This window comes from Taeniopygia guttata, chromosome 1, assembly GCF_048771995.1.
Source record: "Taeniopygia guttata chromosome 1, bTaeGut7.mat, whole genome shotgun sequence".
NCBI lineage: Eukaryota > Metazoa > Chordata > Aves > Passeriformes > Estrildidae > Taeniopygia > Taeniopygia guttata.
The window spans coordinates 28,275,808-28,287,808 of NC_133024.1; the positions used below are offsets into that span (position 1 = coordinate 28,275,808).

The window sequence follows — 12,001 nt, forward strand, 5'->3', positions numbered from 1 at the left end:
GGCCGCGGGGCGGGGCTGGGGCGGGGCACGCGCGGGGGCGGGGCCTCGCCGCCGCCGGGCTATAAACGGGCGCCGGTCTCCGCTCGCGCTGCCGCCGCTGACCTTCGCGTCTCCTCCGGTGCCGGCCCCGCTCCCGCTCCTTCCCGCCATGGCGCCCAGGAAGTTCTTCGTGGGGGGCAACTGGAAGATGAACGGCGACAAGAAGAGCCTGGGCGAGCTCATCCACACGCTGAATAGCGCCAAGCTCTCCGCCGACACCGGTGAGGGCGCGGCCCGCACGTAGCGCACGTCCCACACGGCCCTGCGGAGCCGGGGACCGGGCCCGGGCCCGGGCGGGGGAGCGCCAAATGTCAGAGGGCGGCGGGGCCTAAATATAACCCCGCGGCAGCGGCGCTAAATATACCCGCGAAACCGGATCCGGGTTGCTGCGGGCCCGGCCGCCACGTGCGGCCGACCCCCGGGGACCCCGGCGGAGCGGGCGGGCCGCGGGCGTCCCCTCGGCCTGGCCCCAGCACCCTGCGAGCGCCGGTCTCGGAGCACCGCGCTGCGCTGCGCCTTCCCTGCCGCCGTGCCCGGTTATACCCCCAGGCGGAGCCCGGTTCGGCCAGGCCAGGCTGCAGGGTGGGATTCTCACGCGATCGTTTATTTGGGCACTTCCCAAGGGACCTCTGTGACCTGGCCGTTGGCCTGGTGTCGCTGTCCAGCCCCCTGGAAAGGGCTTTCCTCCCTGCTGTTGTGTCATCGGATAGCAGGGATTGCCCTGTGGCAGAGGGGCCACCAAATGTCAGTGAGGAAGGGCGGGCTGTCCCTTCCCAGGAGCGAGGGATGACTTCTTGGGGCTGGGATTTGGGATCAGTGGCTGGGTACAGTTTCTGCCCTTCTCCTGTCACAAGGGTAACAAGCTGCTTTGCCTTGCAGAGGTGGTTTGTGGAGCCCCTGCCATCTACCTAGACTTTGCCCGTCAGAAGCTCGATGCAAAGATTGGAGTGGCAGCACAGAATTGTTATAAAGTGCCAAAAGGAGCTTTCACAGGAGAGATCAGGTGAGCCCAGATAATAAAGTTAGGATGCCTCTGGGACGTGAATTTCCTTGAGTGAGTCATCTCCTTTCTCCCCAGCCCAGCAATGATCAAGGATATTGGAGCTGCATGGGTGATCCTAGGCCACTCAGAGCGAAGGCATGTTTTTGGAGAGTCTGATGAGGTGAGTGGCCTCATAGAATGGAGACACGGTCCAGTTACAATGGGTCTGCAAAGACTGGGAAAGTGAGCAATTAAAACATACCCCCAACCTGTTTTATTGTCTGCCTTGTTTCTTTTCCATTCCCAGTTGATTGGACAGAAGGTGGCTCATGCTCTGGCTGAGGGCCTTGGAGTCATTGCCTGTATTGGAGAGAAGCTGGATGAGAGAGAAGCTGGCATAACAGAGAAAGTGGTTTTTGAACAGACCAAGGCAATTGCTGGTAAGAGGAAAAAGAAATGGTTGATTTGGGGTTTTTTAGCCATTTTCCAGCTCTGCTCTTCCCAGTATGGGGGTATTGTGCTTACCTCTACCTTCTCTCCTCCCTAGATAATGTGAAGGACTGGAGTAAAGTGGTTCTTGCCTATGAGCCAGTTTGGGCTATTGGAACTGGTAAAACTGCAACTCCCCAACAGGTATGAGCAAAGGAGGTGGCTGATTAAATGACCAACTGACCCTTCCCCCTCAGGAAACCTTCCTGAAGATTCTTACTGAGAATCTCTTGGAGATTCTCAGTGACTTAGAGAATATCTGTTCCCTTGTCTTTGGAAGGGAACTGTGTGCAGAATGGCTCAGGCCTCAGTGTGACTCCTGCGTTGTGTTGCAGGCTCAGGAAGTTCATGAGAAGCTGCGGGGGTGGCTGAAAAGCCACGTGTCTGATGCTGTTGCTCAGTCAACTAGGATTATCTATGGAGGTAAGTGAGTCTGGAGCGACTTTCCAGGGCAGGAAGTGCTTCGTTTCTCTACCTGTTGCTGCAGTTGTACATCATTCTCTCCCTGGCAAGGAAACTCTTGACTTTCAGGGCATGAAGAATCATCTTCTAGCTTGTTTGGGTAGCTTTCTTGGATAAATGGGAGAATCTTGCTGTCTGTAAGAGGTGGCTGGTACCTTGCCAGTCCTGCCTTTGCCCTGGCCCCATTTTCATAGAGCTGGCACATCTGACCTTAAAACACTGCTCCCTCCTTAGGTTCTGTCACTGGCAGCAACTGTAAGGAGCTGGCCTCTCAGCATGATGTGGATGGCTTCCTTGTTGGTGGAGCTTCTCTCAAGCCAGAGTTTGTGGATATTATCAATGCCAAACACTGAAGCACCCCATGAGGAGCTGTCCCTTGTGGTAAAGAAGTGGAAGCAAGAAGGGACCTTTTGTTGCACACATCTCAGTACGGAGGCCTCCCTCGAGGCTTTCCCCCTCCACAGTCATTGTTCTAGATGTTCTGCTAACCACCCCCACCACGTCAGAGTCCTGTCTGCAGGAGCCTGTCTCGGCAGAGTCTTGACGGTGTCCACTCTGAGCTGAATCCTCAGTTTCCCGTTGACCTGTTCAGAGCTCACAGCCCACCTGGCCAGTATCTCTCCCTTTCCCTGCAGCCCTGCAGGGACAGGGAACTGCTGGTGCTGTGGGGAGGAAAAAGGAACCATAGTCTCTTGCATCCTTCAGCTCCATCAGCAAGGAACCTCTCAGCTTAGACCCTTGTGAGATGTCTTACCTCACCTGTGTCCCGTACTGAACAATAAATGAGAAACAGAAAAAGCAAAGGTGTGTCCTGGATCTTATTTGGAAGCATCTCGGGGACAAGCAGCATAGAGAACTTACTGCTTTTGGAGGTGGCTGGTTGCAGAGAGGGTTTTGTGGGTTTTTCCCTGAGAGCCCACTATTACCCCAGTAGGCACTGCATGGGTTCAACCTTCATCTTGCTTCTGTCATATAACAGCTCTTCTTTGGGCCTGTGGTGATTCTGTTATATCTATGTCTCTATTCCAGTAGCTGCTGGAGCACCTGGCTGTTCCACCAGTGAGCCAGTCTTCCCTGGCAGGCTCAGTAATGTGCTCATCTATGCTCTTTGCCTGTAAGGATTGGTAATTGATTTTGCTCATTAAACGTAGAGTGGAGCAGCTCAGTCTCTGCAGGGAGGATTTTATTTAGGCCTTGTGTTGGGGCAGTACTTGCTGCTTGCTTTCAGCCATGTGCTGGTGGGTGAGGAAGCAAGACTTGATGTTACTTCCCAGCTAGCTGCTGGGTGTTTTTTTGGTAGTACTGAGGGTGATGAAAAAGAAGTGCCCCACAAGGAGGAGCTTATTTGTGAGGCAGTACATCCTTGGGAGCCTATGGACAGTGTTCCAGCTGCTAGTGCTAGCATCACTCGAGGGATAAGGGGCCAGATCTGAGGAGCAAGGAGAAAAAAGCCCCTGATGCTGGGGGGGCTCCTGCTGCCCAGCTGGATGGGAAGGATCTCCTTCCTAGGATATCAGGTGGTCTGAGAAGGAAGGGCCTGACAGCAGCGAGAAGGTGGCAGCTCCCAGCTCTGTATGTCTGTGGAGTGATGTAGAAAGGAGGAGGATGATTCAAAGGCAGAAAAAAAAAAATCTGAAAACTGTTTTCTATAACCAGAGCACATGTTTCTGAGAGGCTGCTGGGCCATGGCTGTAGGTTGGGGCTGTTGGGTCATGCAGACCAGAGCAGCAGTGATGCAGCAGCGGCACACAGTGATCCTATGGCTGCAGGAACTGGGTACAATTGCTCAGGGCTGGGCCACCACCCGCTGCAGCTCTGCTATCTGCTCCTGTTCTTGCCCAGCCCTGCCCACAGCACAAGAGCCCAGGAGAGTGACCTACATAGAAGAAAACAGATGGGAGCTGGGCATTGATCTTACTGCTTTGAGAGAATTCAGGGGCATGAAAACATTCATTTAATGAGGAATAAACTCATGGAAAATAATTTCTGTATCAGCAGGAGTGCCAGATCTTGTTTCTCTTTTTTTTTTGTCTGCTTCCTGGCAGGACTGCAGCTCTCTGGAGTGGAAATACTGCCAGATCCTCACAGCAAACTGTAGTGGTTGGATGTTAAACAGGTTGCTGTTGGAGAAAAATGCACTGTGCCAGATGTGACAGCCTGAGAGAGGCTGCGATGGCTCCGCATCCTCAGCCCCAAACAATAGCCAGGCTGAGCCTGTATTCCCAGTAGGCACCACACACATGTTGGACTCAATCATCTTTGTGGGTATCCCTTTAAACTCAGAATATTCTGTGACTTTGAATATATTGCACTTAAACACGGCCATGGCTGGCCACACAGATCTATCCACACACAGCACTCCCACACAGCACTGGCAGCCTCATCCCACGCCCTGCTCCAGCTGAGCAGGACAGAGGTGCACTAGTGAGCGTCTGTGTCCATCTGTGTATTTACAGAAGAATTTCCACACGTGTGCAGTGGGTCTCCTTCCAGCAGCTGCTTCAGGCAGTGCCCAGGAGCTGCCCCTCAATCCCAACTTCTCCAGCCCCCAGCAGCAGCTCCCTGTGGTGCTCTGACCATGAGTTCCTCACGCAGGGCAAAGTGCAAAAGGAGTTTAATGAGAAGACCTGAGAGGCTGTGCTGATCAGGTGCAGGACATGGACAAATCATCACAAACCATTTACACAGGACTGGCCCTTTTTATTCCTGTGTGCTGTATTTGTTTCTCTAGGTGACCTAGATCACCCTGGCTCCTGCCCTAATCACTCCCCGATGAGTCCTGTGCAATCCCCAAATCTCTTCCCCTGCATCTTGTCCTGTCCCACACCCTTGAAGACAGCGACGCCCCCAATCCTAAAGGTGCTCTGGGGCTGAGGCTCCCCTGGGATGGCACTGGACAGGGTGTTCCTTTCTGTGAGCCCTTAATTTGGGTTCCCACCAGCCATTGTGCCCCTGTGCCCCTCGAAGTGAGCCTTTATTGGGCTGATGGCTCCTGGGACGGGCCTGGAAGCAGCCTGGCGGGTGCTGCTTGGGCTCCCCCTCCTGCCATCACTGCCCTGTGCTCCTGTGTGGGTGTGCAGGCCAGCTTTTAGCACATACCCTCCTTAATTGTCAGTATAATTAGGTTTGGGATAGATATAATCTAAACAAAATTTTTCTAGTTTAAAGATTCATGTTTCTTTCTGTAATTAGGGGATGTTTAGGGGAGGAGGCAAAGGCAGGTAAGGAAGTGTTCATATGCAGATTTATTCTTTACTCTGAGGGTGGTGAGGCACTGGAACAGGTTGCCCTGGAGTTGTGGCTGCCCCATCCTTGGGGGTGTTCAAGGCTGGGTTGCATGGAGCCCGCAGCAACCTGGTCTAGTGGGTGGCATCCCCCCCTGTGGCAGGGGGATTGAGATGAGTGGATTTTTGTGGTTCTTTCCAATCCGAACCAATCTGTGTTGTGTGGTAATGAGCAGGGAGTGAATTCAGATGCACATTCAGATGTGTAGCACAGAAGGGGTCAGCACCGGGGAGTCTAGCGGGACAAGGCAGGGGGCAGTTTGCTGTGCAGCCCGGAGTGCAGGGGTGCTTTGCAGGAAGGGCAACGGCTGATGGTTGTGTGAGCAGCTCTGCTTGAAGCAGCTTACCTAGCACTAATGTTACCCAGGCACGGCAAAGGAGCAAAGTGCACTGAAGGGAAAGAGCCTTGGACTTTGTATGAACTGCACAACACTGCTGACCATCAGCTCTGAGTCGCATTCCTGGCTGGTAAACACCCAGTGCTGTTGGCATCGGCTGGGCACGGGCAGCCTCAGCCCTTCCCAGCCCCACAGCCTGGAGGACAGGGCTGGAGCAGTGCACCCCAAAAACCCCTTCCTGGCATCCACGTGCTCATAATCGGGAGGCTTCATGCAAAGCCCAAGACTAATTCTGCTCAACATGCTAATTAAACATTTACTAGAGGGTAAATTAAGCGTTAATTAGGCATTCACCGCCCGAGTGCCCACCATCCTGCCTGACTTTGAACGGGCCCCGTTTTGAGCTGGGTGCGCACAGAGGTCCCTTCCCACAGAAAAAATCCTGCTGTTCTGTGGATACGCTCACCGCGGCAGATGTCACCCAGCCGGGAAGGCGGGGCGGGATCGCAAAGCGCCCGCGGTGAGGGCGGGACACGCTCCGAGCCCTCCGAGCCCCGGGGACGGGCCCGCCCCTGTTCCCGTGGCAGCGGCCGCGCCCCGGCCAGCGCGGCCTGCCCCGGCGGGATGGAGGACGAGGAGCCGGAGGAGGAGGAGAAGAAGGAACAGGGGGAAGAGAAGGAGGAGGATGAGGAGAAGGAAGAAGAGGTGAGGAGGAGGCTTTCAGCACCGCCCGGCTGTGGCTGGGCCAGCGCTGGCTTTGTGCTCTCCTTCTCTCCCAGGAGCCGGTTCCCTGTCCCCTGACGGAGGAACACCTCAAGGAGGGCCTCTCTCTCCTCAGTAAGACCAGCAACGGGCTGGCCCACGCCTATGTGAAGTTTGAAGCCAAAGACAAGTGAGTGTGCCGTGCCTGACCCGGCAGAAGCCCTTTCCTTGCTCCATGGCCATGGAGCCGCTGTGCCTGACCGGCTATGCGGGGTAGGAGCATATCCAGGCCCTGCTCTCCAGCCGCCTGCACTCCAGTCTGGGCTTCAGCACAGCCTGTCCATCCTCAGCCCTGGGCACTGCCTCCAGACACACCTCTGGGAACATCAGTGTCCCCTGAGGCTGATGCCAGCCTGCCCACTGCTCTGGACTGCACTCTCCTAGGGGGCCTGAACAGAGTGACCTCCATTACTGGCACTTTGAGAAATACCCATTCCCATCTGTCCTCCTAATTGCTAACCTTTAAGGCAGGCAGCTCTAAGTACTGTGCCTTGGAACAGTTTGGAGCCTCAGCCTCCCTAGCAGAGCCACTCAACTAAGGCCCCATTAAGACTGTTTCTTTCAGCAGCCCCATAGGGTATCTCAACCACTATTTTTTCCACTAGAAAAGTCCTTCCACACAGTCCTTTGTGTTGACACTATTGTCTAACAGACCCCTCCCCAAAACTTACCCTTTTCTCTGCTCTGGTTGTGCCCTGTTCTGACATACAATTTAATGGGAATAAGTATTCCCTCTGCCAATAAAGCATGTCCAGTCTTACCATTCATCTTTGCTTACAGGCCTGTCCCTATCACCTGCCTTTTTCTTCCTTCTCTCAGCAGAGCTTTCTAGCAGCAGGGAAGTAGGAGAGGTGGTTGCTCTCCCTCCAGTAGTGGCAAGGAGAAATCCAAAAGATGGTAGTGGGGAAATATGAGAGATATTTTATTCACATTCACTCTCCCTCAGGGGCCTGACAGACATCAGCCTCCTTGAAGGCTTCATTCACTTGCGGTATGTGGATTTGTCAAAGAACAAGCTGAAAGATTTGGCCCCACTGAGCAGCCTAACCCAGCTGCTTTGGCTGAAGGTGGATGGGAATCTGCTCACCAGTGCCAGCATGCAGGAGCTGCCCTACCTCCAAGTCATCAGCTTTGATCGCAACCGCATCATGGATTTTGAGGGCATTACTCACCCCCTCCTAGCCAACCTCAGCCTGAAAGGTGATACAGTCTACCTGTCTTGTGGGGACACTCTCTTAGAAAGGTGGGATTAACTCCTTGTTTCTTCTTCCTCTGGCACTCAGAAAATAAAATCGAGACAATGCAGGGCCTGAGTCACAACCAGTTGTTCAGCCTGGAGGTCCTGGAGCTGCGAGGAAACAGGATAAAGACCACAGCAGGTCTCGGCGTTTCCAAGCTCAAGAAGCTCTATCTGGTAAGGGATCAGCCATCCTGGGGAATGGGACAGACAGAGCTGCTGCAGAGCCCAGCCCCTGCAGCCCAGATAGCACAAAGGGAGTGGCCATGAACCACAAATCACAGAGGAGTTGATGTTGGGGGCATCAGGTTCTTCCCTCACAGCCTCCTGCAGGAGGGCAGCTTTCCCTTCAGGCAGTTTGGGGCAAGCTTGTATTCAGTGGGCCCTGGGACCACTGGAGATCACTGGGCAAGCAACAGCTTTGCTCTTTGGGTGACAAAAAGAGGCAATGCCTCTTTCTCCTCTCTGATGGGCCTAATCAAATACTGGTTTAAAGCCAGCACAATTATCTGATTCACACCTACACCTGCCAAAAAATAAATTTATTCAATATTGCAGTGAAACTAAGATAGGAGAAGCAGTTTCTTAGTATCATAAACAATTACTTCAAGGAAGCATTTATTCCTAGAGATGTAAGTGAAGAAAGTATGTATGGTTTAGCCCCATGGATTACACTGTGCTACAGTTTGCAAAGACTAAACAGATGTCTTGAGTCACTACCTCTTGAAAAGCAATTAAAGATGATAAAGGCTTTGAAAAACTATGTGGCTTCTTTTCATCAAGATTCCCTGGCAGAAAACACTGAGGAGATTGCTTGCTGAGATCATCTGCAATTTTCTGATGAGAAACTGGGATTCTATGACTGGAGGTGCTCCAAGAATGGATGAAGTGGATAAGTCACTAGATACAATACAGAATTTCAAAGCATACCCAGTCACCTTAGTGAGTTATTGCAGAGAAGCAAACAGGCCATTTCTGCTGAGGGAAGGTTCCTGGCATGACTGAGGGGTTTCTGAGCGCCATGTGAAACAGGAAAATTGCAAGGGGTGATTTTTGAAACTAGAAAAACTGACTCACAAGAATATTTGGGGCTTGAATTTATCTCCCATGTCTACCTGCTCATTAAATTATTTTGCAGGGAAATCTCCCCCAGTAATGCTTTGGTTTCTGTGTAAAGACTTTGGTGTTATTTCAGCCTTGGATAAGTGCAGCTGATGCCTCAAGGACAGGGTTCAAGACAAAGGGTTCAATTTAAGGAATTGAACCACATTTGGTTAATGTATGACATAGCCACAGGTGAAATTTCATATGTAAAAAGTGGTATGTGCTAGGAAGACTAGCTGGGTGTGTGCCATGTGGCATTTGCATCATTTTTGAGGATCACAGTAGGACTGTGTTTGCTCCTGCCCATGGTGCAGCCGTGGTGGCAAAGGCTAACCCGAAAAAGGTGAAGTGTGCAGGAAGGGGAGAAGAGATCATGGGCAATGTATGGTAACTTTCCATAAGAAACAGTGGCATCACATCTGGGTGAAGAACTGGTATCCGAGGGAAGGTGATGGCGTGACAGACAGAATGTTGTTTGATTTAGGGGAGAGATGGAACAACTCTGAAAAATATTCATTCTGCATTGTCCTGCTAGTGCTTGCAAGCCTAGAGCTGATAAAACAATTCACACTGAAGCGATAAAGAAAGTGAGAGTGTTGAGAGGTTACTATTCCTTTTGTAAACCAGTGATCAGTGAGCTCCCCACTCACACCAGCTCACCATTTTCTCTGAGGTACAATGTCCTAATCCTTCCTGATTGATAAATCTGCTCACGTGGCCTTCACTAAATATCTAACTTTCTTCTTTTTGTCCTGGTGTTACTCCTTTTACTTGGCCCACTTGGTCCAGATTCTTCTTTGTCCAGTTTCTATTAAAATCCTCCTTTCCTACAAAATGTCCGTATCCTAAATGATTCAGCCCTAAACTGTTCTTCTATCCCACCAGTTCAGCCTGTCTCAGGTATTGCCCAGGTCATTGCTTGGGTACCTATGAGGAAGAGAGAGCACAACAGCACCTCTCACCCCGTTTTCCATTCAGGTTTCAGCATCCTTAGCGACTGCAGCCCCGAGCCACCTCGGCAAGGAAAGCCCTGCTCAGCTCCAGGCTGGAGAACGTGGCGGGGAGATGATAATTACCAGGGATGCTCCAAACTTGACCTGCACAGGGCAGAGCTGAGGTGCGGCCACTGCGGGGAGCCTCCGCTTGGGCAGGAGACCTCTAGTGGTCTTTTCCAGCTGAAATCCTGCTGTGAAACTAGTACCTAAAATTCAGAGCTTTCCTATTTCCCTGCTTCGTTAATCCACATCCCAGTGAAGTCAATGGAATTCGATGATGGGGAATTTTAAACTTCCTGAAGAAAGACACAGCCTAGAGGAGTTGAAGGGACTTCTTGGTTGTAGATTTTCCCCACGTAAGGTGCCTGGACTACATGGACTGTGTGACAGAGAGGGGCTGGTTACTCATCCTTTAAACACATTAATTTTAGGCTCAGGTGTGCTTTCCCCTCCATGCTGTTGCTGTTGCCACGGAAAGGGATGCTGTGCTGGCAGTGGAGTATTCACGTGGGGTGGTTTTGTCTCAGACACCAAGTGATGCTCCAGGAAACACTTTTTCAGCAAACTTTTGATCCTTGAATCTGAATCTTGAGAACTCACTTGGCCAAGACCCTGAGCTATCTGATCAAGCTTCAGACAAGGCTGTGTTATGAGTGGTAGGGAGTCGAAAGGATAGAAAGAGATTTAAAGGCTGGAAATAACTGCTGTTCCCTCTCCTTTGTGTCCCCATTTTCCTTCTCTCTTCCTGCTTCCCTGGTGCTCAGGCCAAGAACACTATTTGCAGCCTTGAAGGCCTTGAGGAGTTTGAGCAGCTGGAGACTCTGCACCTGCGTGACAATAAGCTTGAGGCCCTGGATGGATTCTCTAATAGCATGAAGTGCCTACAGTACCTCAATCTACGGTATGTCCTCCTTGCTCTGTGTTGGGACCAGAGATCCCTTCATCAGTCTGCACTCCCATTTAGATCTTTAGGATTTTCTGGGTTGGTTTTTTTTTTTTTTTTGGAGTGGAAGACCTGGTAGGGATGGGTTGATATTTACCATCCTTAACTGGTGTTCAGCAGCTGTCTAGGCTGTAACAGCCAGGGCTTTTCCTGGGCTTCTTAGAAAATATCAGCCTCTCCAGTCATTCTCATACCCCACCTCAGGCTTTTCATTCCTTGCCATAAGTCAGTTGGGTCCCCTGTGTTCTGCCTGCAAATGCCCTTTAGTTCTTGGTGTTTGCCATGTGGGCCATGGTGCTATCACACGGCTCAATGGACAGAGGAATCCAGAGGAGATATCCTTTTTGTGCCTCAGTCTGGGGAGCTGCAGACAGATCTGGATCTTAGGTGACAGATCTGTGGTCTAAGGCCTCATGCTGCTAAGTTTTGCTTTTTCTGTCTTGTCCACTTATTTTTCCAAAGGGATTTCACTACTTGCACGGGTCTCCCTCCCCTGCTGTCTGTGCTTCCTTTTCTTCAGGAGCAATGGGATCAAAAACTTTCAGGAGGTGGAAAAGCTGCAGGTGCTCCCCATGCTGCAGGCACTGGTGCTGATGGACAATCCATGTGCTGAAGAACCCACTTACCGCCTGGAGGTCCTGTCCCGGCTGCCACAGCTGCAGCGCCTCGACAAGGAATCGATCGAGGAAGAGGAGAGGGAAGAGGCTGAGAAAATCTGTCAGGCAAGGAAGGAAAAAGAAAAGGTGAGAACAATGGAGTGTGGGGATTAGAAGGAGGTAAAGAGAAAGAAAAAGGACCAAGCATCCTGATAAAGGCTCTCCTCCACGATATTACATGAGGAGAAGGGTAAGGGATGTCAGTCTCAAGAGCACAAGAGCCTGAAAAAGAGGCCAGGGTTTGCAACATGGTTGTGGTGGCCAGCATGCAGCCTTGCTGCCATTCCTGACCCCGCTAGCAGAAGAGGGCAGTGAAAGGGGAAGAGACATTGGGCATGGAGTCATTAACTTCTCCCTCTTCTCTTCTTCAGGAAATGGAAGAATCTCTTGAGGATACAGTGGCTGAGTGACCTGTTTTTAACACCTGTTCCCAGAGGCTGTCAAGATGTAGTGATGTTTTTCCCCATTTGTGAGGCTGAGAAAGTGAGAGCTGTAGGTACCAGCTTCACCTCATTTTACCTCTGGAGAAAAGAGGAGTGCTACTCACCCTGGTCCTGGAAGCTGCCCTGAGGCACTGCAGTGTTTTTGCAGTCACTGCACTGTGTTCTATTCTCAGTAGGCCTGAGAGGTGAAAGGGGAGAGTTACAGGTTCTGTGGTTCGATTTGATTTCCAAAAACCCTGCAAGATTTTCTGATTTGAATAAAAATAA

The 12,001-nt window shown here is 51.6% G+C and overlaps 2 protein-coding genes across 2 annotated transcripts; both read left to right on the plus strand.

The window, feature by feature from the left end:
- Nucleotides 1-59: 59 nt before the first annotated feature.
- On the plus strand, nt 60-2,775 carry TPI1 (triosephosphate isomerase 1; the record flags this gene model as incomplete). The annotated part of the gene is given in 8 exon segments (NM_001245230.1): nt 60-260; nt 919-1,042; nt 1,118-1,202; nt 1,329-1,461; nt 1,569-1,654; nt 1,846-1,933; nt 2,207-2,226; nt 2,229-2,775. Coding segments are annotated over 7 exon segments (648 nt in total). The 3' UTR covers nt 2,229-2,775.
- Nucleotides 2,776-5,973: 3,198 nt separating this feature from the next.
- LRRC23 (leucine rich repeat containing 23) lies at nt 5,974-11,844 on the plus strand. The gene is made up of 7 exons (XM_030267268.4): nt 5,974-6,299; nt 6,374-6,486; nt 7,303-7,556; nt 7,640-7,770; nt 10,457-10,593; nt 11,156-11,378; nt 11,663-11,844. Exons 1-7 carry the CDS (start codon nt 6,069-6,071, stop codon nt 11,699-11,701), a joined length of 1,128 nt encoding a protein of 375 aa, XP_030123128.4. The 5' UTR covers nt 5,974-6,068; the 3' UTR covers nt 11,702-11,844.
- Nucleotides 11,845-12,001: the final 157 nt, after the last annotated feature.